At 51.0% G+C, this 24,726-nt stretch overlaps 1 protein-coding gene across 3 annotated transcripts in view; it reads right to left on the minus strand.

The window, feature by feature from the left end:
- Positions 1-18,393: 18,393 nt before the first annotated feature.
- KSR1 (kinase suppressor of ras 1) overlaps positions 18,394-24,726 on the minus strand; it is a gene marked incomplete at its 5' end in the record, with an annotated part of 141,100 nt that continues 134,767 nt past the window's right edge. For 2 of the 3 annotated variants that reach the window (XM_079724730.1, XM_079724729.1), the window contains 4 exons: positions 18,394-18,795; positions 20,717-20,797; positions 23,541-23,674; positions 23,874-24,009. In XM_079724730.1, coding sequence (XP_079580856.1) covers positions 18,717-18,795; positions 20,717-20,797; positions 23,541-23,674; positions 23,874-24,009 — 430 coding nt within the window. In that variant the 3' untranslated portion in view covers positions 18,394-18,716. The remainder of the gene's footprint in view (positions 18,796-20,716; positions 20,798-23,540; positions 23,675-23,873; positions 24,010-24,726) is intronic. The other variant, XM_079724731.1, reaches the window with a different exon arrangement.

Consider the following 24,726-nt stretch of genomic DNA (forward strand, 5'->3'; position numbering starts at 1 on the left):
CTCTCTTCTCTTCTCTCCCTTGATTCTGGGCTTTAGAATGGGCAGTGGAGAAGTCTTGGACATAACAGAACATTCCAAGTTACATGGAGGTGGGGGCAATATATTGAATAAACTGTCTTTAATTGGCTCCAGCACCTTATTAAAGGAAATGATTGACTGAAACAGAGACTCAGGATCAGCTGGGTCGGGGAGGGGGGCAGGGAGGAAAGAAATAGTGACAATAGACTTACCTGAAGTCAAGCAGGTCCTCGCCATGTGCTAGAGACAGGGCCCCGCGGACAAGCCTGGATGATCAGCTAAGGGTCCTACAGGCACCGCGTGGGTAGCAGGTACCCCGGGGCCGTGCACGTGTCTGCACCTCTCTCCCTTCTTGTGCTTGCCTGAGCGCCCCAGAATTTGCAAAGACTGACTTCTTTGAGATGTTCCCATAGACTGAGGCCACAGGCCTCCTCCGTCTACCCTCCATCCCCACTAGATGCCTGGATCAACCAGAATTTGACCGGATTTAAGGGACAGATGGCACAGTTGGAGCAGAAAGGAGGAAAAGAAGGGGAAATTCTTTGCAATCCTCTTTGACACCAGGGACATGGGGACCGTTTCCTCATTAACTGGGATAAGGAGCAACTGGAACTCTCATTCATTGCAGATGGGAGTGTAAAATACTACAACATTGGAAACTTGGTGAATCGTACATAGTAAAGTCAAACATCTATCTCTCCTGTGTCCCAGCTTTTGTGCCCCTAGATATTTACCCAAGAGACGTGAGAATATATGCACGTGTGCACAACAGCTTTACTCATCATAACCCTGCACTGGAAAAAAACACAAATGTTCACCAGCAGGAGAAAGGAAAAGCGAATGGTGATACGCCTACAATGGACCAGACCTCGGCGATAAAAAGGGGCCACAGATACAGGCAAGGTCATCAGCGAACCTCACACTTCAGCAGAGGAGCCAGACACAAGTGAGTGCAGGCTGGGAGCATTCTGATGACATAAAACCCAACGACAGGTCAGAATAGCGATGACCTGTGGGGGGCACCAACTGGGAGGGTCCCGAAGGAGTCTTCTGGGTGATGGAAACGTCCTGGATCTTGATCGGGATGGTGGTCACACAGCTGTTTACAATGTAAAAACTCATCCAGCAGACTAGGACCTGTGTGTTTACATGAATAAAGTACTGTTTTTTTTTTAAAAAGAAAAAACCTAAGGGACTTCCAGTGGTTAACCCTCCCTGCTCCCAGTGCAGGGACCTGGGATCGATCCCTGGTCAGGGAACTAGATCCCACATATTGCAACTAAGAGCCCGCATGCCCCAACTAGAGATCCCGAGTGCCGCAATGAAGATCCTGCATGCTGCAACTAACACCTGCTCGGCCAATTAATTAATTAATTAATTTAAAATTTTTAAAATAAAAATAACCCCCCCCCCAAACTCCCAGAGCCCAGGGAGACACAGGGACAGCTAGCGTTCCAGCAAACACACACTTTGGCATCGCCACGCGCCTTGGAAGTAAGTCCCGGTGAATCCAGCCCAGAGAGGAGAGCCCCGCGCCCTCTGCTGCTGCCGTGCAGCGGGAGGCAACAGCCAAACCCTAAGGCCAATGCGTTTTCAGAAGAATGGAGACGGTAGGGAGGTGTCTTCAAGACCCAGTGCCTGGCACTGTTGACCTCAGCAGCCTGGCATCACCGTGCCGTCACCACGACCCGTTCCCAGGGCCTGGCTCTGGTGTTAAGGTCTTAAGTGTCAAAGTCCCAGACACTTGTCTGAGACTCTCTATCCTCTGAACTGTAGACCATAGGATCTGTTCAAAGTGAGTCGGCTATGTGATACTATCAAAAAACCAGAAAATGACAAGTGTTGATGAGGATGTGGATAAAAGAGCCCTTTTGCGCTGTTCGTGGGAAAGTAAAATGGTGAGGCTGCGATGGGAAACGTAGTGTACATGCCTGATCCCAAGTGCCTGGCGTTAAGCTTCTGATTGCCAAAGCATCCATTTCAAACACCCATCTTTTTTTTAAATTAATTAACTTATTTATTTATTTATTTTTGGCTGCACTGGGTCTTCGTTGCTGTGCGCAGGCTTTCTCTAGTTGCAGCGAGCGGGGGCTACTCTTTGTTGCGGTGTGCGGGCTTCTCATTGCGGTGACTTCTCTTGTGGAGCACGGGCTCTAGGCGCGCGGGCTTCAGTAGTTGCAGCACGCAGGCTTCAGTAGTTGTGGCTCACGGGCCTAGTTGCTCCGCAGCATGTGGGATCTTCACGGACCAGGGATGGAACCCATGTCCCCTGCATTGGCAGGCGGATTCTTAACCACTGCGCCACCAGGGTAGCCCTCAAACACCCATCTTGAATGAACACATCGCCAGCTGTATGACAGCTTCTAGGTAAGCACCCAGGCCAGCCGCACCCATGAAGCTCCCCTTTGTAGAAAGCCTTGGGGAACCTAGGTAACTGTGTGAGTGACCCCACATTTCTCTTCCTGCCCCCTAGTTCCTGCCTAACCACCCCACCCTTGGACCACAATAAAGGTGGACCCCCAGGTCTGCACTATCACCCACTCCTCCCCACTGGCTGATCTCGTTGTGTGGCCCTCAGGACCTGAGAGTAATAATCCTCTTTTTTTCAAAGCTTCCTGACAGTTGTTGCCTAGCTGGCTCTTGCAGTCGCAATAAGAAGCAGAAGGGCCTGTGCAGCCACAGCATTGGCTCCAGCTGGGGAAAGGCCTGTGGGGTTCCCATGAGAGGTAAAGGCCCATGTGGGTGCCCCCAGGTGTTCCCAAACAGCATCACTACGTCGGCTGAGACCGACACCACAAAACAGTATGGAGGTTCCTTCAAAAACTAAACATAGAATTACTGTATGATCCAGCAATTCCACTTCTGGGTATATATCCTAAAGAATTGAAAGCAGGGATTTGAAGAGATATTTGTACACCCGTAGTCATGGTATTATTTACAATATCCAAGAGATAGAAGCAACCCAAGTGTCCATCAATGCATGACTAGGTAAACAATATGTGGTCTCTACCTACAATACAATATTATTGAGCCTTAAAGAGGAAGGGAATTCTGACACAGGTTACAACGTGGATGTTGAAGGAAGAAATTTTCCTCCACCCTTCTAGGTTCTTCTGGCTGGTCTAAGAATTAAATTGCCATGAGACAGACTAACAGGAGAAAAATCTAACAAGAGTTTAGCAACATGTGTACATGGGAGAGACCCAGGAGAACTAACTAACTCACCATAATGGTCAAAGCCCTCACCTTAAATACCACCTTCAGCTAAAGACAGAAGAGGATGTTGAGGGTAATTGTTTGCTAAAGAAATGCTTGCTGGGCGCAGAGCGGACTCTGATCTCTAGGCCCTGCCAGGTTTCCCTCACCACACCTAGTCCATGTTCTTCTGCAGCTATCACTGGTCACGGCTCTTTTCCCGGAACAGGCCCTTTTTCTACAAACTTTGCGGCAGCTGAGGGGTGGTAACAAAAACTTCGCATCTTATGTTTCTTAAAAAGAATCAGCCTAAATGAATCCTCATGCCAAAGTGACACATTTGGGATGGCAAATATTGTTCCTCAGCGCTCTCTAAGCTTCAGTGTTTCCTCATCTGTGAGATGTAGCTGATAAGAGAACTTATCTTACATGGTTGTTGTGAACATTAAATGAGCTAAGGCTTGTAAGGCACTTAGTCAATGCCTGGCACACAATGAGCGCTCCATAGATTTCATCTGTGTCCTTGCGTATCTGACTTGCATGTGGTGAGGCCCTGAGAGAATTCAGAGAGGAGGTGGCCCTTGTGCTGGGTTGTGAAGGGTCGGTGGTATCCCTTCCATGGGTGGCAGGGGTAAGGAATAGAAGAACTTGCAGCCCCATGGAATGCAGCACACTCAACGTCACTGTTTGGTCACACTCCCTCCTTGGGGAAGACATGTGAGCAAACATTTAGCACCAGACGTGCAAAGGCTCAGTGTCGTATCAGCTGATTAACCAAACACACAGCTGCTTTTGCCTTCAGTGTTTGTGGGACTAGCCTGGGAGCAGCCTTACTTCCCAATTTCCTTTAAACAAACTTATATGCATTTATTTAAAAAGCAAACTTTATCTTATGATCATAAATGAAAACCATTACCACTTCCATAAATAAAAACTACTGGTGGCCGAAATGGGTGACGGTGGTCATGTGAATTTGGTGGGGGACACCATATTCGAAACGTAGCAGTTGACAAATACCCCAAACATCACAAAATCCAGGAAAATCATATTTTTATTAATTAATATCCTGGCACTATAATACTTTCTGACTTTTGGGCCGCACACTCTCATACTCTTTGCTTCTTCGTGCGATGAAGATTTGACATGTTTTCTACAGAGAATGTAGAAAGATCATTCTGTCTTTCCAATGACCTGCTCTTCTCCGCTTTGGGTCCCAGGCAACGCGCGACAAATTCCTTTGTGACACACCTCAGGCCCTGCCTCTTTGTACTGGACCCAGGTCAGTTGGCACAATGGGCAAGAGTGTTCCAGAAGCCACTTCTAAGCTGGGACAGCTGAGAAAAACTGGATTATTCATGGAAGAATTTTATTTGCACCTTTGTAGACACTAGATTCTAGTGCTGTTAACTGTCTTTGAGGTTTTGTCATATACCTGTAAACTGGACTGGGTCCTGAATTCTTCTAGTTTCTTCAAACATCTGGCTATGACTCAACAAATGAACATTCCCAGTGGTCTTCCACCATCTGATTTGGAATCACTAAGAGCAAAGGCTGCCCTTAAATCTCCTAGGAAGCGACTGTACCAGGTCCTCCCCACTACGCTGATGGCAGTCAAGCCCCAGGGACTTGAACCTTGGCTATACCTCTCACATCTGAAGAAGACCCACCTAACACCTGGTCCTGTACAAGGGCTGGAGACCTCCAAATCAAACTGATGAGGAAGAGAAGTCGCTGACATTCACGAAGACTGCTTCTGCCCGAGATGATGGATCAAGACTTCATACTTTAACTAAACATGAAACCCTTTCTCCTTCTTTTCCTTTCCTTTCCTCTGGCATTGACCTGGAAAGATAATGCCCTCATCTGTATCCCCCAAGCCACTGCTAAGGAAGGTAATCTTTCAACTGAATTTATCACCAAAGTTTCCAATCTATCTATAACTATCTAGATCGGATTTGCCTTCACTAAGAGCTTGTCTATGTGCAGTAAAGCCAATCTACTGACACCGGGTTGTGGTGAAAGAAAGCATTTACTGCAGGGCACCAAGCAAGGAGACCAGGCAGCCGGTGCTTAAAAAACCCGAACTCCCCAGTGGCTTTCAGGGAAAGGTTTTGAAAGACAGGATAAGGGAGAGGGTTGCAGGGTGTGTGGTCAGCTCATGGGCATCTTCTGATTGGCTGGTGGTGAGGTAATCGGGAGTCAACATCATCAACCTTCTGGTTCCAACCAGTCTGGTGTCTATGTGCTTGTGGGCAGCATACAGTTAACTTCTTCCACCTCGTGCAGGTTTCAATATCTGCAAAACAGCTCAAAGGATATGGCTCAGAATATTATCTATAGCCCTTGAGGAGGAATTAAAGGTCCTTGACTGTGTTTAATAGCTAAACTATTATTATTTTGTCTTGCTTGACTGTTTTCCTTTGTTTCTGCCTTTTCTCACTTCTCTGATTAAATTTATTCCTTGGAACTTGGGGAAGGCCTAGGAGGCTCAAGTTTTACTACAGACATGGGGTGGTTGCAGCTGTCCCTGGAAGCCCCCATAGGGTCCTTTTCAGTTACAAATGTCATGAGGATTAAGCAAAAACGTCATGACCTCTGGATACCACACCAAGGGTCAACAAAGCTGTGGGGACTATAGATCGGTAGCCGAGAGTGATGATAATGTCTTAAATTCTGATTTCACCTCTTGCTTAGGCTGAGAGTTTGCTCAAAAGTGGTGAATAGTTAAAGAGAAAACCACAGGCTCAAAATGGCATCAGTTTTGCTAAAGCCCATGATACCAAAACTAGATGTAATACCTGACCTACCTGTAATTTTGACCTTCCCCAGGACTGTAGTCTTAATCAGCCAGTCTGGAATTTTCTGCCAATACCCAGAAGGTAGTCTGTCTCCTGGGCCCTCTCCATCCCGGGAGGAGGAAGCAGTCCACATGAATGACCCTTGCCCTGCTCTCAGAAGAAGGTGACTGGGTGTGAAACAGTCTTTTCTTAGCTTTTGTTAATAGCTCCCTTGCCCCACACTCCTTCTGCCTATAAAAACCTTCCTTTTATTTATTTATTTATGTTTTTTAACAACCCATCGGTTTCTTTCTATTTACAACAGAGGATGCTGCCTGATTCATGAGTCATTGAATAAAGCCAATTAGATCTTCAATTTTACTCAGTGGAATTTCGGTTTTCTAACAGCTGTCATTCTCATCTTGGCAGCTCGCAGTTCCTTGTCTCCCTTCTTCTCCATAAACCAGCCTATAGCACCTGCCAGCACTTGCCAGGATACCCCAGGGAAGTCCTCTCTCTGGTGTCCAACTCTGGAACCATCAACTCCTGCAGAGGCCATGCACCTGCTTGAATGGAGTAGCATTTAAAGACACGGTGTCAGGGCACAGAGATAATTAGGAGATTTCAGATATGAAACAGTGGGCTGAAGGCACAGCCATTGTTTGCCAAATGCTCCTTCCCCCTACTGCTTTCGAGTCAGCGTGGAAGCTTCGATGAGCGATGAGCAGGAGGACAGAGGGACTCCCACCAGGATCTCAAGTTGCCCTGGTTAATCTTCGACGTCCCCCACCTTCACTCAGGCCCTGGGTAAACAGGTTTCCATTGCCTCTGGTTAGCACTTCCTCAAAAGATAAAAATGGCCTATCAAGAAAGGAAAAAAGTCCCGCAGCCAGATGTCATATCAAAAATCATTAGGGGGGCTTCCCTGGTGGCGCAGTGGTTGAGAGTCCGCCTGCCGATGCAGGGGACACGGGTTCGTGCCCCTGTCCGGGAAGATCCCACATGCCACAGGGTGGCTGGGCCCGTGAGCCATGGCCGCTGAGCCTGCGCGTCCAGAGCCTGTGCTCCGCGATAGGAGAGGCCACAACAGTGAGAGGCCCGCGTACCGCAAAAAAAAAAAAAAAAAAAAAATCATTAGGGAAAATATCCTGAATGTCACAGTTATAAACAAGCCCCCTCCCCCACTCCAAGTCCCCATAACTGGGGAACCTGGAGGTCACAAAACCACGGACACAGAAGCAGAAAGCACAGACTACAGTGAAAAGGTAATGATTCACCTTAGTTCATCCCACTGCAGCTTAAGGAAAAACGTACAAATCTTTGCAAATGCTACATCTGTCCACAGTAACCCCTAAACATTTTAAGTCCCACAAAATGGTTAGATTCAGCAATACATTTTCTTCTCATCTGAGTTAAATTTGCCAAATCCAGCCTTCATCCGCATGGAGGAATGTGTCCTGTGAGAATGGGATCAAAGCGCGATTTGCGTGTCCAGTGTTGATTAAATTTCCTAGTTCCCACCCTTGCTCATTCATTTCTAGAGCAAACACATCTTGAAGGTGTGCAGACAGGCAATGCTTACAAACTCAATAGCCTCTGCCACGCAGATAATCCTGGCACTGGGGCACAGACCGCCACTGACGTTCACAGCTGAACAGCCCAGCTCTGTCTGGGGTGGGGACATGCCCCTCTTCCTCATGTTTGCGCCTCCTGGCCAGTTTCTTCTCCACCTGCCTGGGTGGTGATGACAGCTTCCCTGGCCTGAGTTTCACCTCCTACCTGGCAAGTGAGAAATGCAGCAGACACACCCAGATAAGCCACTCCTTCCCTGTGAGATATTCTAAATCTTGCAGGTGGAAACCTTTAACAAATTTGAAAGATAAATTGATAACAAGCCTTTTGCGTCTTTGTTACTGGTGAAAACTTTGGAAACCTGCCGTTCTGACTCTACCTGGGGGCAGCTTCTCATGGCAGTGTCACCTGAGCTGCCTGCACCTCCCGCTGAAACTGTTCAGGACTCTGTGGAGCCCTCCTGGGTACAAAAGCCCCTCTGTGACTCCCGTTTCTTTCTTTCTTTAATTTTTTTATTTTCTAAACAACCACTTGATTTTATTTACATCATAAAAACTGATCCCGTTTCTTGTTTGTAAAAAAAGACTTTAGTCTCCTAGGTTTTCCCTTGGTTCCAAAGAGCAGACTCAACAGTTACTAAGTAGGGAAGTGAGGGAATGCAGAAACAAAGGAAAAGCAATCAAAAAACAATAGTTCACGGAATTCCGTGGCAATCCAATGGTTAGGACTCGGCACTTCCATTGCAGGGGGCATGGGTTTGATCCCTAGTCTGGGAACTAAGATCCTGCGAGCTGCGTGGCACGGCCAAAAGAAACAACAGTTCTGTTAGGGGAGCCACTGACTGAAACCACCCACCCTGGCCAGGCACCACAGTAACCATCTGCATGAGTTATCTTGAGACAGGAAGTCCTGATGAGGAGCGCAGAACTAACAAGCCACCACCAACAGGAAGAATTCGGGCAATGTCAAAAGGAGAGACCAGACGCCAGTCCATATATCCTACCAGCCTCCCAGAATCCTCCTCCCTGGAATCCATCTTGGCTGAGCAATGCACTGGCCAGCAGGAAGGACCCTGAGTCAGAAGGATTGGCCAGAGACAACCCGGAAACTAATCCCGTCACTGTAAAACCGAAACTGCAAACCACGTGGCAGAGCAATCCTCCTGGCTTCCCTTATCCTGCTGCTCTCCGCCAGGGCGCCCCTTCCCAGTAAAGTCTCTTGCTTTGTCAGCACGTGTGTCTCCTCGGAAAATTCATTTCCAAGTGTTAGACAAGGGCCCACTCTTAGGCCCTGGAAGGGGTCCTCCTTCCTGCAACAGTTCAGCAATAATACAGCATTCCAGTTCCTCCTCAAGGGATATACATAACAATCTGATACCATCTTTGAGTTGTTCTGCAGGAATGAAGACCCCCTACCCAGGAGGGGGATGGTAACATGTTCAGACCCCAGACTGGTTGGAACCAGAAGGTTGATGAATGAGATTCCTGGAACACTACCATGACCTCACCACCAACCAATCAGGAGAAAGTCATGCCCCCTGCAGCCCTCACCCCCAATGTTGCCTTTAAAAACTCTTCCTTAAAAGCCACCCAGGAGGTTGGGGGTTTTGAGCACAAGCCACCTGTTCCCCTTGCTTGGTCCTGCAATAAACATTTTTCTGTTCCAAACTCTGATGCTTCTGTTTGTTCGGCCACACTGAGCCTCGTCGGGCACATGGAGACTGACCTCGGCATCCTCTCTCTGCTTAAGCTGGGCAGTCCTCACTGGGCTGGGGGTGGGGGTGGGGAAGCAGGGGACCAGGCCTTAGACCCTGTCCTTTGCCCTTTACCCTGCAGCCTCTTTCTCCTCACCCGACCCAGCCTCCCTCATCCTCTCTCCTCTGTCCTTCCTCCCAGCCCCTCTGCCTCTCACAGGTCTCTCCCTGTTCCCCCACACAGCCTTCCACTACTCTCTCCCCTCCCACACTGGCTGTGCTCTTGGTAACCATGGTAACCATGGTAACCACTGGATTACCTTCCCCTTCCCCCTTTGTGCTCATGGCTCAGCATAAGAGAGTCAGGGTCTTAACACCTCCCAGCTCTACCCCAGAACAGGTCTTAAGTAGCATTTTGGATAAAATAACCCAGAAATTTACTTGAAAAGAAAACAGTATCCAGGAATTCCCTGGCAGCCCAGTGTTTGGGACTCTGTGCTTTCACTCCTGAGGGCGTGGGTTCAATCCCTGGTTGGGGAAGTAGGATCCCACAAGCAGCATGGCGTGGCCGAAAAAAAAAAAAAAAGAAGAAGAAGAAGACAGTATCCAAGGACCCAGGCTGAGCATGACTCAGCAGGTTCAAGGCTGTCATGGGGGCCACGGCGTCTGGCTGGACCTCCTGCCCCAGTCCTGGCCTGGCCTGGCTTATTTGTGTCCAACTCTGCGTTTCCCCCCCAAGCTGCTAGAGGTACTGACGGGGTACAGGGCAGGCAGCCACTTTGGCATATGGATTATTTTGAGCTGAAGATAATCAAGGCCTAAAAAGACTCAGGAAGAGCTTTTCACCTCCTGCTCAACTGCCTAAAAGAATTTAGACAGAGAGCCTGGTCCAGGAAGAGAGCTCTCAACAGAGAGAACTGCAGAGGATGGGCTGGGTGTGGGAAGCTGGGGAGCTGGGTGGGGTCCCACTGTCTCTGCACGGCGTGGTAAACATTCTTCCCATCTTCCAGTGAATTCCCTTTGACGCCCCAGACCCCTACCCACTTATCCCACCTCAGGATGCATATAAGCCCCAATTGACCAACTGTCTTTGAGCCTCTTGTGTCTAAGTGAGGCTCCCATACGTACGAGATTAAACTTTTCTCCTGTTAATTTGTCTTACGTTGATTTAATTATTAGACCAGCCAAAAGAACCTAGAAGGGTAAAGATATTCCTCCCCTACACCAAAGTCTGTCCCCTGCCCTGCTGCCATTTTAGCATCTGTGTCCCTGGGAGTATAAAAGAACAAAGAGAAGGTGAAGGTATATCTCCAGCCTGACCTAACAGAAGTTTATATTAAAATGAACAAAGCAAAACAAAATCAACCAAAATCCCTCTCTTGCACTCAGACCAGGATCAGGGTCACAGACGCTTAAAACGCATCGCTGGGGGCTTCCCTGGTGACGCAGTGGTTGAGGGTCCGCCTGCCGATGCAGGGGACACGGGTTCGTGCCCCGGTCCGGGAAGATCCCACGTGCCGTGGAGCGGCTGGGCCCGTGAGCCATGGCCGCTGAGCCTGCGCGTCCGGAGCCTGTGCTCCGCAATGGGAGAGGCCACAACAGTGAGAGGCCCTCGTACCGCAAACAAAACAAAACAAAACGCATCGCTGGCTCCATCCCCGAAGTTCCTGATGCTGTATAGCTGGTTGAGGGCAGAGAATTTCTCTTTCAAACAAGTTCCCAAGGGATGCTATGCTGCTGGTCCTGAGACCCCACCTGGAGGACCACTGGCCTTCAGAAAAGGGCTGATATTCTGCCAGTTCGCATCTGTGGACTTCCTGGTCATTTTCAACCAGCGTTGCCTCTCACTGGTGGGTGTCTACATATTTTGAATGTCTCATTTGCCTACAGGGACCAGGGAAGTAATGGGTATACCTGGGCTGGATGAAATGCCTGGGCCCCTCAGTCTAGCATGTCACCTTCTCACTTTTGATAGGTATAGGAAATGTGTCCCTGTCCTCTTTGCTCTAAGCAATGAAACACAGGCCCCAGCAATCGGCAGGGGCAGGAACTCAGCAGGACAGAGGCTGTCCAGCCCCGTGGGGGCAGCTGTGCTCAGCCGCAGCTGATGCTGCCTCTGGGAAGACCAGCCCAGTATTGCCCAAAGAAGCCAGAACTTCAGATTTTTCTGTGAATGTTTCCTGTTTTTAAATGCTAGCAACTGATTTAGAAACATATTTCTTAAACTCTGCAGGTCAAACAAAATACACCTTCAGGTGGAGTCCTCTGAGTTGTGAGAAGTGAAGGCTGAATGTCCGAACACCTTCCAAGTTCAGTCCCCTCATCTGGAAACAGAGAGGACGGTTCTCAAGTCATGGGGCTCTTGAATGGATAGGATGAGATAGTGTGCATCAAAGTGCCACGTAAATTGAAAAGTGCCATGTAAATGCTGGTTGACACTGTCCCCTTTGCCATGTTTCCCAGAGACTTTGGGCAGGTTGCAGAGCAGGGGAGGGAGGGGGTGTGGGGGGAGGGAGCTTCACTAGGTAGGGGGGAGGGAAGGCCTCCAGGAGCACCGCCCCCCCATATCCTCTGTGCCTCAGGGCTCCTGCCCCCCACGGGTCTCCTGTCCCTCACCCCTCCTACCTCCTGGGATGACTCCTTGGAACCCAGGCAAGGTTTGGGTCTCTTGAGAATGTCCATGAAATAGTTAAAATTTGTGAAGCCACTGTATCTAGAGTATGCTCGGGCTCCAGAAACTTTACGAAGAATCCTCATGAAGCCAGAGGGCAGAGTCTAACCAGGTGGGGCAGCCAGGATGGAAACACCAACTGCCCGCCCTCAGCCTTCCTGGGCCTGGGTATATTGGCTATATGTGTACCGAAAAGAGAGAGGCTAGAGGCACGGGGAGGACACCAGGTTAATGGGAACAGCAGTTAAGTAGATGATCTCAATGAAAAGTGGTTCTCAGAGGGGACTAGTTACATAAACCATGGACTATGTGTACTGTGGGCTATCATGCAGCTATTAAAAGACTAAGTTAGATCTACATGCGTGAACTGGGAGGGCTGCCCCTGATCTATTCACAAACAAGTTTCAGGGAAAAATATATTTATGTGACACTGTATATCACATGAGATTTATGTATTGGGTTGGCCAAAGAGTTCGTTCAGTTTTTTCCGTAAGATGGCTCTAGTAGCGCTTAGTTGTCTTTAACTTCATTCAAAACAATTTTGTTAGATTGTATGTGACAGCTGGTGAATTTTTGTGTAGCCATTTTAATATTGAAGATGGAAGAAAAAAAGCAACATTTTTGGCATATATGCTTTATTATTTCAAGAAAGGTAAAAACGCAACTGAAACACACAAAAAAGATTTGTGCAGTGTATGGGGAAGGGACTGTGACTGATCGAACGTGTCAAAAGTGGTTTGTGAGGTTTCGTGCTGGAGATTTCTCGCTGGACCATGCTCCACAGTTGGGTAGACCAGTTGAAGTTGATAGCGAACAGACTGAGACATTAATTGAGAACAATCAATGTTATACCCTTCGGGAGATAGCCGACATACTCAGAATATCCAAATCAAGCGTTGAAAATCATATGCACCAGCTTGGTTATGTTCATCGCTTTGATGTTTGGGTTCCAAGTAAGTTAAGCGAAATAAACCTTCTTTGACCGTATTTCCGCATGCGATTCTCTACTTAAATGTAATGAAAACGTTCTGTTTTTAAAACAAATTGTGATGGGCGATGAAAAGTGGATACTGTACAATAAGGTGGAACGGAAGAGATCGTGGGGCGAGCGAAATGAACTACCACCAACCACACCAAAGCCTGGACTTTATCCAAAGAAGGTGATGTTGTGTATATGGTGGGATTGGAACAGAGTCCTCTATTATAAGCTCCTTCTGGAAAACCAAACGATTAAATCCAACAAGTACTGCTCCCAGTTAGACCAGCTGAAAGCGGCACTCGACGAAAAGTGTCCGGAATTAGTCAACAGAAAACACAAAATCTTCCATCAGGATAACGCGAGACCAAATGTTTCTTTGATGACCGGGCAAAAACTGTTACAGCTTGGCTGGGAAGTTCTGATTCATCCGCTGTATTCACCAGACATGGCACCTTCAGATTTCCATTTATTTAGGTCTTTACAAAATTCCCTTAATGGAAAAAATTTCAATTCCCTGGAAGACTGTAGAAGGCACCTGGAGTAGTTCTTTGCTCAAAAAGATAAAAAGTTTTGGGAAGATGGAATTATGAGGTAGCCTGAAAAATGGCATAAGGTAGTGGAACAAAAGGGTGAATATGTTGTTCAATAAAGTTCTTGGTGAAAACGAAAAAAAAATGTGTCTTTTATTTTTACTTAAAACCAAAGGAACTTTTTGGACAACCCAATATATATATATGTCATATATATCATGTATGTGATGTCATTGTTTAATAAAACCACCACAAACCCCAAACCATGTTTATATGCAGCAGAGAGGAAGAAAAGTCTCCAAGTTTAACACTGCACATCTCAGGACAGGGATTAGAACGAGGTGTTGGGGGGTGGCGGGAGGTGGTAGGGAATGAAGGTTTAACATTTTTCCTGTCATTTCAGTAATGTTTGACATTGCAATGGGTCTGAGTGACTTTTCTAATATAAAGACATCTAACAAATACACATTTTTTTTTTTAAGATTCCAGGTATTAATCAGGTAAGTCTGGGTTTGAATCCTGCCTCTGCCACTTACTAACTTGGGCATGTGATAAAACCTCTATGGGCCTGTCCCTCCAACTATAAAATGGGTTAATAAGGGTACCTACCTCCTAGAGTTATTATGAGGATTAAATCAGATACATGTCTTATAAGCACAATGTCCAGAATTGTCTCAGTACTTGCTTGCAATTACTTTTACCAAAGAATATAATTTTAGTGTAACCCACCTACAACAGACCCCAAAATGTACTGTGGCTCAACCCCAGTCGTTTTCTTCTTGCTCATATTCCATTCCCGGGCAGGTATGGCAGGTGACAGGTGGCCTCTTCCATAGTCATGCAAACACCCAGACTGCTGGGATGCTGCCATCCACTAACACGTGGCTTCCCAAATTGCCCTGGGAGGTCTCCGCTCTCCTTTGCTCAAAGTAAAATGGTCTCCTCCTGCTTATATGCACCAGGCATGTTACCCTTCAAGTCAGCTCCAAGGTCACCTCCTCCATGAAGCCTGCCAGGCAGACTGAGGGACCCCTTCCTTGAGCCACTCACTGGCTGAAGGCAAGGTCTCTACTTTTTATCTGTGTTCCAGCACTTTGCACCATCTTTTGAACACAGTAGGTGCTCAATAAATGTCTGGCCAGTAAGTTCCCCAACTTCTTATGAGAAGGAAGTTCTGGAGTCAAGCCATGACCCAAGTCCCGGACTAGCCCCCCACCAGCTGTGTCAACTTGGGTAAATATCTTCACTTTTCTGTGCCTCGCCCTCCTCAGCTGAAACATCGCAACAGTTCCTACCCCATGGTGCTGCTGTGAGGACAGGATTAAGGTCAGATGATGTGTAGAAAACACCTCTCTGGCTCAGAGGATGTTGGTCCCCCTTTGTCTCCATCTGTTTTGCTTACCCTGACCTCCTGCTTACCTGTCTCTCTTTATAACTGGCAAGGAGAGGCTCCTAGAAATAAGATTTAGATAAATGACCACTCTCCACCCCCCAAGGCTTCCATAATGCAAAGGCCCTTCAGGCAGCGGAGACGGTGGCTGGTCTGAGTGTGCTCATGGACTGTCACTGTTGGGGGCTGGATGACCTTCCTCTGTGCGACATGGGCTTTGATGCTCTTCCGTCTCCATTCCTCCAACTGTTTAGAAATATCCTCCTTTGAGGTGCAGGCAAAACTCCTCTCCTTGGAAGGAGCTCCCAGAGGGGGTCTAAACACCCTGCCCCCTGCCCTCCTGCTCTGCCATGCCTTCCAGCTGAGCGGTTCCCCGCACACACCCTCCGCCCCACACAGTCATCTGGAACCGACCCAAGCAGACACAAGCCCCAGATACCTTGGTACAAGTATTTTTTTTTAATTTATTTATTTATTTATTTTTGGCCGTGTTGGGTCTTTGTTGCTGCGCGCGGGCTTTTCTCCTGTTGCGGCGAGCGGGGGCTACTCTTCGTTGCAGTGCACGGGCTTCTCATCGCGGTGGCTTCTCTTGTTGCGGAGCACAGGCTCTAGGTGCGTGGGCTTCAGTAGTTGTGGCGCGCAGGCTCAGTAGTTGTGGCGCACGGGCTTAGTTGCTCCGCAGCATGTGGGATCTTCCTGGACCAGGGCTCAAACCCGTATCTCCTAGATGGGCAGGTGGATTCTTAACCACTGAGCCACCAGGGAAGCCCCACCTTGGTACAGTTTTATTCGTAGACTCCAGACACCCAGGCTGGGCCTGGCACAGTGTTCTTGCCAGTGGCAAAAAAACTGATAGCGCACGTCCGTTAATACTAACCGTTTTAATTTAAATTAATAGCATTTCTGGAAGACAAATGCAGTTGATAGAAAATATAAAAACTTTTACTGTACAAATTTTACATCACATTCAAAAAAGCAAGTATGTGCCTCGTGGCCACAGAAGATGCTGGGTGTGCACACACGGATGAAATCCTGGCTGACCAGGCAGCGTCGCACAAGCTCTCAAACCAGCTTCACATTTATGTGTCCACCTGGCACCCAGATCAACATAGGCCACCACCACCAGGGGCTTACAGGGCATGCCACGCCCCTCGGCGATCACAGAAAGAAATGCCACGAGAGGGCGGAGGGGTTCCAGGCCCTGCACACGTCTTCAATTTGGTGACGTGGAGCCGTCAGCTACATGCCACTCACAACTGGTGGGAGCTCAGGGTTCAGGACCTCGCATTGCATGGAGACGCAGGGGCTGTGGCTCTCGTGTTTAAAGGCAGCAGGGACAGATCCCAGGGTTTTGGAGGTGAGGTTGGAAAGTGGGGGGGGGGCGGAGCTGAAGGGTTGAAGCTTGGGCTCCACTCTCAGACCCCGTGGGGACCTCCACAGCCCCCGAGCTGTCGCCCAGGAGGCCTCCCAGCTTTCTCCATCCCTTTCACAGTTGGCTGTGAGGGCTGAATTCACAGTATCTGCTGTCCTTCATGTGTTTCCAAGGCAGGCGGGCATGGGGAGGAGCACACGGAGGGAGGGGCGGCATGTCTTCCTAACCTCAATTCACAGTCAATTAAGTAGAGACAGGGAGGGGGGGCCACCCGGGGGGTGTCCTCAGGTGCTTCTCTTAACTGACAGGCAGTGCAGAGGCTCAGGCCGAGCGTGGGAAGGCATCCCGGGGCCCTGGAGTGGAAGGGGGTGGCCCCAGTCCCACCCTCAGGGTTCCTGGCAGATCATGAGTCCCCTAAGGGCAGGCACTGTGACTGCTCCCATCCCGGGCCCCCTGCACTTGCACACAGTAGGTGCTCCATGAAAGCTTTCTAAACTGACCCAAGAGTGTGAGAGCCCCGAAGAAGAAAAACAAAACCCAGACTGACTTTCTGTGGGCCGTGAGGTGAGCCTGACTTGCTTAGCTGCTGTCCCACCCCTCGGCCCACCTGCACGTCCAAGGGTTCAGAGGGGAAAGGTGAGAGGCATGAACTGTGACCTCCGGGAAGGCGCCAATGTCGGGGTGGGGGGAGGAGCCTGACAACCAGAGGCGGAGTCACATCCCACGTGGCTTTGGGTGGGGAGATCACAGGAGCGGCTGACCCAGAGGCCAGAGGGATGATGGGGAGACGCGAAGAGTCCCACGGAGGAGAAAAGACCCACAGAGCCGAGTCCAGTTCGTTTACAGCCCCTCCGTCTTCCTTCCCACACCCTGAGCGGGAAGAGTTGAGGTGCTGATGGCCGTGGAGGCCCGGGTACCCTGTACGGCTGCCTGGCTGTGCCCTCTCGGCAGGGCCGCCAAGGGGTGCCTGGCCCAGAGCCAAGAAGGCAGCCCCGCAGCCTCCAGGCAAAGCGGCCCGTCTCGTAGGATGTCTCGCCAGACTCCAGGCTGGGAGCCTGGCTCGACGGGTCTACGTAAACGGGGTGGGAGGGCCACGTGCCTCCCCGTCTCGGCGGCTCTGAGCGTGTGGACGCGGGTTCTGGGTCTGAAGACAACCTCCTCTCCACTTTTGTCGCCCTTGATCGTTTCTGGCTTTGGAGCTTGATACGGTGACGTAACCTTCACTGAAGGGCTTCTTTGCTATTTGGAACTGTTCTCTTTAGGTATCAGCTGCTAATGAGGACAGGCAGGACACTGTCATATCCTGGACTTTCCCAACCCGGCCCCTCCTCTGGTCCAAAGGGACACAAGTAGGAGGCCTGACTTGGTGCTTGGGAAGACTCTGAAGGTCGGGAGCTTGCTAGCTGGGTCCAAGTGAAAGCGGGGAGGGGCACGTGGCTCCCACCTTGGCTAAGAGCTCTGAACACGGGCAGTGGAGGAGTCAGCAGTGGGCTAAGGGGTTTCAACAGGACTGAGGGCTGGAAGAGGTGGGCAGTTCCGGAACCTTGGTGAGATTGGTGATGGGCCAGGGCACCCTGTGGCTGGGAGGGTGGGCTCAGGGACCCTGTGCTTGCCACTTCTCCCTCCCCCTACTTTCCGTGCTCTCATGGATCAAGCCTTCATGGCGTACGCAGCTGCTGGACTAGGCCTTAGCTCTGGGGTCGAATGTCCGTCACGGACTGGGATGTATCTAAACAGCCAAAGCCCTTAGTCCCATCTTCTTGGTGCCTCCCCTGCGGGCTTCATGAAAGAAACATCTTCCCAGGCCCTGGAAACCCTGGCTGGGAACCACTGGATCAGTCCAGATGTTATTTGGATTTTATGTCTCTGCTTTTTCCAGCAGGTATGGACTGGATTACAAGGGTCAAAGGTGAACCCAAGCTCTCTGTGAACTCCCGACCCTCATAATCCAGCTCGGCTCCCGGTCAGGGTGTCCTCTGCAAGAGGAGGAAGGGAGGGCAGCCCTTCGGTAGGACAAGGGGAGATAAGTATTTAGGGCCAACGCAGAGGTCGGGTCAAACCTTGTGGTCCCCCCACCATCCTGCTTGGGGAACAGCCACAAACACGATGCTTTTCTTCTTCTGAACCAGTGTGGGTGCCTCACTCCTACAGGGTCCTCCAGAGGGGACGGCCACTTCTGCCCTCGGTGCCAGTGACCTCTGCACAGATGGTTTTTATTATCACCTATTGTACAACGAGTCCAACTCTGCAGAAACATACATGTAAACATTTGCCGTCTGTCGGGACAGGTCTGGTTGTCGGTGATGTCATTTTAAGAAACAGCAGGCGCGGCTCCGTCTCCGGGTCCCAAGTGTTTTTATGGATGAACAGTCTAAACCGAGGACTCGTGCTCCTGTCGCAGCACTTAGGCGGATGGCTGGCGTTTTGAAGAGTGTTGTTTTTTCGTTGTGATGGTTGTTTGGATGTTTTAGAAACCCATTTAAGAAAGCAATACCATGTCAGAAAAACGGCAGAGCTGGCTACATCTTTGGATTACTGGACTCCAGGACGCCCAAGCCAAACCTTTCAAACCGGGGTACAACTTTGCTGCTGTTAATACTGCAAAGAGGAACAAAAACAAGAGTTATAGCCCCACTGGTCTTGATCAGAATTTGGGCAGCATTAGCTAATGAGTGGGCCAGTTCCAGAAGCTCAGCAGAGGACCCAGCCCCACCAAGAAGTGGGAATGATGATACAGGCCGACGGCCTTGGCAGAGCTGCTCCGGGTTCCACCTGGCCGGGGGCTAAGCCTCAGCTGCACTCCCTCCTGGAGGGCAGGGGCCTGTTCGCCTTGGAACCCCCAGCACCCCGCACGCCCAGTAACCACTGTGGGCTCATTCTCACTGGCGGCGGTGAAAGCTCTTGCTCCGAGTGGAACTGGGAGGGAAGAGAAACCCAGCTGCCAGTACTGAGTGGCATTGCATGCTCCTTTCTAGAAACAGTCCCCAAATGCTGGGGTGCGTCACGGCCATCTGAGAAGCAGGCTGAGATGCGGGTTCTCAGCATCTGCCTCCAGACACCTGGATTCAGGTCTTGGGGAGGCCCAGGAATCTGCATTTGGTAAGCAGTGGAGGACCTGTAGGTGACCTGTCAGCCACACTCTTGCCGAATGCTGGCCCGGGGTCCGGTACTTTCCGCCTGCACTGGGCAGATGGAAGGGGAGTGGTGCTGCGGGGGGAGAGGGCAGAAACGTTTTCACTAGTGAAACTGTTTGGAGACAGGTCCCACCCCCTTGCTTCAGGACAGCTCTCCCCGGTGTGTGGCCGAGGACACAGCCCTTCCGAGCTGGTGTCTTTCATGCAACAGAACCTGTGGTGTCACAACGCTAGCCCTCCAGAGGGGACCACCCGGCAGCTCTGAAATCATTCCACTCCGTGTTGGACAAGATCCCCGTGGGTTAAAAGCCAAGCAAAGCCCCGACCCCTGTCCTGCGGACACACCACACGGGGGGCCGGTGTGCTGGGGGGGCCGGGGAGGGGGGGATCTCTCTCGCTGAGCCGTTAGTAGGGAGACAGGGCCGCCCCACAGAAGAAGCGCTAGAGAGAGACGAAGTTGTGTCCAGGAAGGCGGTTCTGGGGGTGCTGTTAGGGGGACCCTCCGTGGAGAGCAGTTACTCAGGCACACGCAGGCCGCGGAGCAGGGTGAGGGCCAGTTTTAACAAACAAAGCAACAGAAGAAGTCTCAGCAGAGAAGGCCGGAGTGGCGGCGACCGCATCCCCTGGGTTAGTGCCCGCATCGCTGTTTGAGCTCGAGTAGAAGTCACGGTGCCGAGCGTGGATTAGGAGGAAGAAAGCCCCGGTACATGCAAGGCAGCCAGGCCTACAACCTACAGAAGGAAAGAGAAGAGGGGAGAGCGGCGTCAGAACCCAAGCCCTCGGGGAGGGGGCAGGGGCGCGGCCGAGGCCTGGCCAGGGCGTGGGGCAGGGACCCCTCTTTCCCTGCAGACAGAGAAAGGGACAGCCCCACTCCACTCCAGGCTTTGGCAGCAGAGCAAGCTTGGAAGGGAGCCTGGCACAAAGGGCCTCCCCCAAGCTCGCCCCTGGGACATGGCCACAGAATTCTGTGCAGAGGTCGACCAGCAGGCCCACTGTCCCTCAGCCCCTGACCATCAAAATCGCCATCTCTGGAATTTACTATTTCTGCTCCCTGCATTCTCTTCTTCAAAGTCTGGCCAGAGGGGATCCTGGGGACTCAGACCAGTGCTCTGAGTTCTCTCCCCACCACGGATAAGCCATCGTCTGCCAGTGTGTGGACAGAGGCCCTGCCACATGCCATGGGTCTGCTCTCAGCCCAGCGAGAGAAACACGAGCTTGCAGGGCCCTTGCCGGTGGCCACGTGAGCTGCCAGAGTGTCACTTGCGTTTACGGGAATACAACATGCCAAGAAGGGGAAGCTGGATGCAGAGACAGAGCGGGAGGCAGGATGTGCAAAGGGTTAACCGCAAACAGGCAGAGAATCAGGGAAACAGCAGAAGACACACTATTCCTCCAGGACTGGACAGTTGTTCTTAAAGTCAGGGTGACCGTAACGTCCTTTCCCGTAGTAGCGGCTCCGCCAGCGCCTGGGAGCACCCGCAACCATTTTGCCAGGCGTGGGAGGAGCGCGGTCCGGCAGGTGATGGAGATGGACACCCAGTGTGGACGGGTGGAGGAAGGGCCACAGGAATCAGGGTGGCGGGAGAGGGGGAGATGACAGGCCAGGCCAGCGGATCCGCCACCGCCCCCCCCAAAAATAAAAATAAAAAAAGCAACAAGACCAATGGAAAAGAAAAGAGAAAATGAGAATTAGAGGCTTGAGTGTGTGGAAGTAAAAATCATGAACAGGAAGCTTTGATACAGACTCACTGAGGTATGCTGGCATTCCTTCCTAGAAGGGGCTAGAACGGACCACTTTGGACAGGAAACAACCCCCCTTTCTGACTCAGTGTCCCACATGTGGAAGGGGAAGGTGGGGCTCTGTGGCCTTTCGGGAATCCGGAATCATCTTCTCCTGAAGACCTGCACCACTCCTCAGCCCCTACCCCACGCCCCGTCCCCAGCGCAGCCTTCTCTTTTGTGGAGGAGAAAACCAGGGCCTGGTGTGCTAAACGAGTTGCCCAAGGTCTGACAAACCAGATCCTTGAACTTTTTGAGAGTCCAGGAGACGCCCAGGCTCCCACCCAAAACTCAGCTCCCATGACCCCTCTCTTCTGGAGACCCTTCCTCAAGCTCCCCGGTGGGCAACGATCCCCATCACCCATCAAATATTCATTGAGCAATTACTACATCCTGGGAGTGTGCTTAGAGCTGAGAATACAGGGGTGATAAGGCAGCGTCCTGCTCCAAGGGCTTACAGTGTACGTCTGCTTGTCTTTATCCTAATTAAACTATCAACTCCATGCTGGTGGAGGCCCGGCCCTGGCCTGTCGCCTCAGGTGTGGCACAGCTGTCAGCAACGGTTGGGTAAAACCCACACCTCTGATGGCAACACCTGTTACCCCCTATTTGTATTAGACTCTGACCCATCTTAAGTGCAAAATACTGAATCTAATCTCACATCATAAGGTACAGCATTCCCTCACCCCAAATCCTCATTCCTCAGACTGTCCCTCCAACTGGCCTAAGTTGCCAACTTTGCTGTATTTCTTCAAGTTCTCCTCCTTGCACCCTCTGCTGGGCTGACCCAGCCTGGGCCTCTCCTCACCTGCAGCTCGAAGCCTGGTTTGGTTTACTTTCAAAACGAGCTGGCAAACTAGGTGTAAGTCAAATCTGGCTACAAAAAAGTTGTGACCATTTTAGAGCTGTCAAAAAAAAAAAAACAAAAAAAACAAAGAACGTGTGACAGAGACCATATGACCTGCAAGCCTAAAATACTTACTATCTGGCTCTTTCTAGAACAAGAGGAGTGCCACTGCCACCACACACTTGGGCAGGTGTGAGATCCGGGTGTAGCTTCTCCAGGGGCTATGCTGGGTGTAGGGGTTAGACAGGCTCTCGCCCCCCTGCCACTGCCCGACTCCCACCAAGAGAAGCCCCACTTTATCTGTTCTATGTCCTGGGCCTGTGGGAGATGACACTTCTAGAAAGTGCCTTACCCCTTAAAGTTCAAAGCTATGCATCTTGTCCAGGAGGCCAGCCATGTGTGACCTGCCTCTTGTTTCTGTACAATCCACAAACTAAGAATGTTTTTTACCTTTCTAAATGATCGGGGGGGCGGAATCAAAAGAAGACTATTTCATGGCCTGTGAAAATTACATGAAATTCAAGTTTCAGCATCCGTAAGTAATGCTTTACTAGAACCAGCCAGCCCGCAAGTTTGTGGGTCTGTGGCTGCTCCTGAACCAAACAGCAGAGCTGGGTCGTTGTGACAGAGACTGTACATGGTGGTGTCGTCGCTTTGCACGCCGCTGGGCACCCTGCAAATCCCAGTGACAAGGAGCCGTCACTCAAGGTTCCCTCTTGGCCTGCCAAGCTCAACTATTTCCCACGTGGCCCTTGACAAGTTTGCCTACCCTCCCGCTCTGTAAAGCTGTGGAAGCTGAGGCTGAGAACAAGGAAGGACTTGCCCAGATTCCCGCAGAGGCAGGGCAGAGGTCTGTTTTTGAATGTTCTGGAAGAGAGAGCCAGAGGGACAAAGAAAAAAGGGAATGAGGCAGAACTCAGAAGACAGGAGTGGAGACCGCCCCAGCACGGAGGGCTGCAAAGGATTATGTGATTACACAGCAAGGAGATGGGCTCCCGGTGTCACAGCAGCACATAAACCCGGGCGGTGCGGTCCCTGGGACAGGTGGCTAATCTGGGGGCTAGAAAGCTCTGTACCATTTTAAGCAACAGCTGCTCGGCTGGTTTTGGTGAAACTCTGTCTGGCCCCCTCCCAGGCGGAACCTTCTTTTTTTTGTTAACCTTTTAACCCAGAAATTTTATTTCTTTTTTTTAAATTAATTTTTATTGGAGTATAGTTGCTTTACAATGTTGGGTTAGTTTCTACTGTACAGCAAAATGGATCAGCTGTTATGAACCCAGGCTACCGCTGGGCTGTAGAGCAGGCAGAACCTTCGTGTCAGGGCCCAGCCTGGGCCCAGCGTCAGCGCTGGGAGGATGACAGTGATGTGGAGGTTCCCACAGAGGAGAACGGGAGACACTGGCCTATGAAAGAGTCTCCTAAATAAATGTGATGAGCGGAATCCCGACATCCCTTAGGCGAGGGGACTGGTCACCTCTGGCTAACCAGCTCTGGGGGTTCCCTAGATCAAAGTCTCGGGCAGACAGAGCAGACAGTGCCCTCCGAGATGCCTGGCTGCAGGACTGGCTCCGAGAGGTACTTACTCGGCAGACTTCCAGAAATGCCCGGGGTGCGAGAGCCTCCGGTTCAGCTTGGGCAGCTTCTCCAGCATGTCCATCAGCAGCGGGAAGCTGGGCCTCTCCTGCAGGTCGAAGGCCCAGCAGGCGGACAGGATCTCCTGCAAAGCGAGCCGGCATCGGAGGACATGAGAGCTGGGTGGTGAAGGACACAGACCTCCCAGCCGGCAGCAAAGAGGCCTGCCTGCCACCCACCCGCCTCTGGGTCCCACGTCTCAGGTGAGTGAAGGATGGGCAGCCAGCCGCCCGCCCCCTACCCCACCGTCCTCTCCCAGCGCAGGGGCTTGGGGGGCTACTTACGGTGACTTCCTTCCCCAGGCTGACGGAGGCCAGGACTCGCTTCATTCCCTCTCCGCTTCCAATCTGCCAGATCAGGGCCTCCGCAGCTTGGTTCTTCAAGGGCCAGTCTCTGGCTTGCAGCTCATACCAAACAGTCCTGTGGAGACCACCCACCCACGTGGCCTGAGCTCCCTGGCGGCACGGCTCAGCTCAGCTCAGCTCACACCCCGGAGGTGCCTGCTGCCCTGATGCCAGGAGCCCGGCTGGAGGACCCAGCATCCCCCTCCTGCCTTCCTCACCCGCCAGGCTTCCGGGAACGCCCTGACTCCCTCCCGGGGCCCTGCGCTCCCACTGTGGCAGGAAGTCTCAGACAGCACGGGCTCTGGACGGAGATCCCGGTACAACCGTTCAACCTCCGTGGGGTGGCTGCTCATGGCCAAGGTTGTCTGAGGAGTGACAAGAATGCCCAGCCCTGGGCCTGGCACACGCAGGTGCTCAGGAAGTGATAGTTAAAGGTCAGGCCAGGAAGAGACCACCCGCGAGGGAAGGATCCCCCGAGAGGTTACGGGATGAGGCCGTCACTCAGACCCTCCAAGTTCCCTTACCCTTCTCGACTTATCTGGATGGGACCTTCTCCATTAGACCCACCCTGTCCAACCTGGGGGCCACGTGGGGCTACTGAGTATCTGAAATGTGGGGAGGGCAAAGAGGTGTAAAACACACACCAGCTTTTGAAAGCTTTGTGGGGTAAAATTTTAATTTCTTATTTTGATTACACGTTGAAATGATAATATTTTGGCTACATTGAGTTAAATATCTATTGAAACGGATTTCACCGGTTTCTTTTTTTTTTTTGGCCGTGCCACACTGCATG

The sequence above is a fragment of the Hyperoodon ampullatus genome, assembly GCF_949752795.1.
Source record: "Hyperoodon ampullatus genome assembly, chromosome: 19".
NCBI classification, from domain to species: Eukaryota; Metazoa; Chordata; class Mammalia; order Artiodactyla; family Ziphiidae; genus Hyperoodon; species Hyperoodon ampullatus.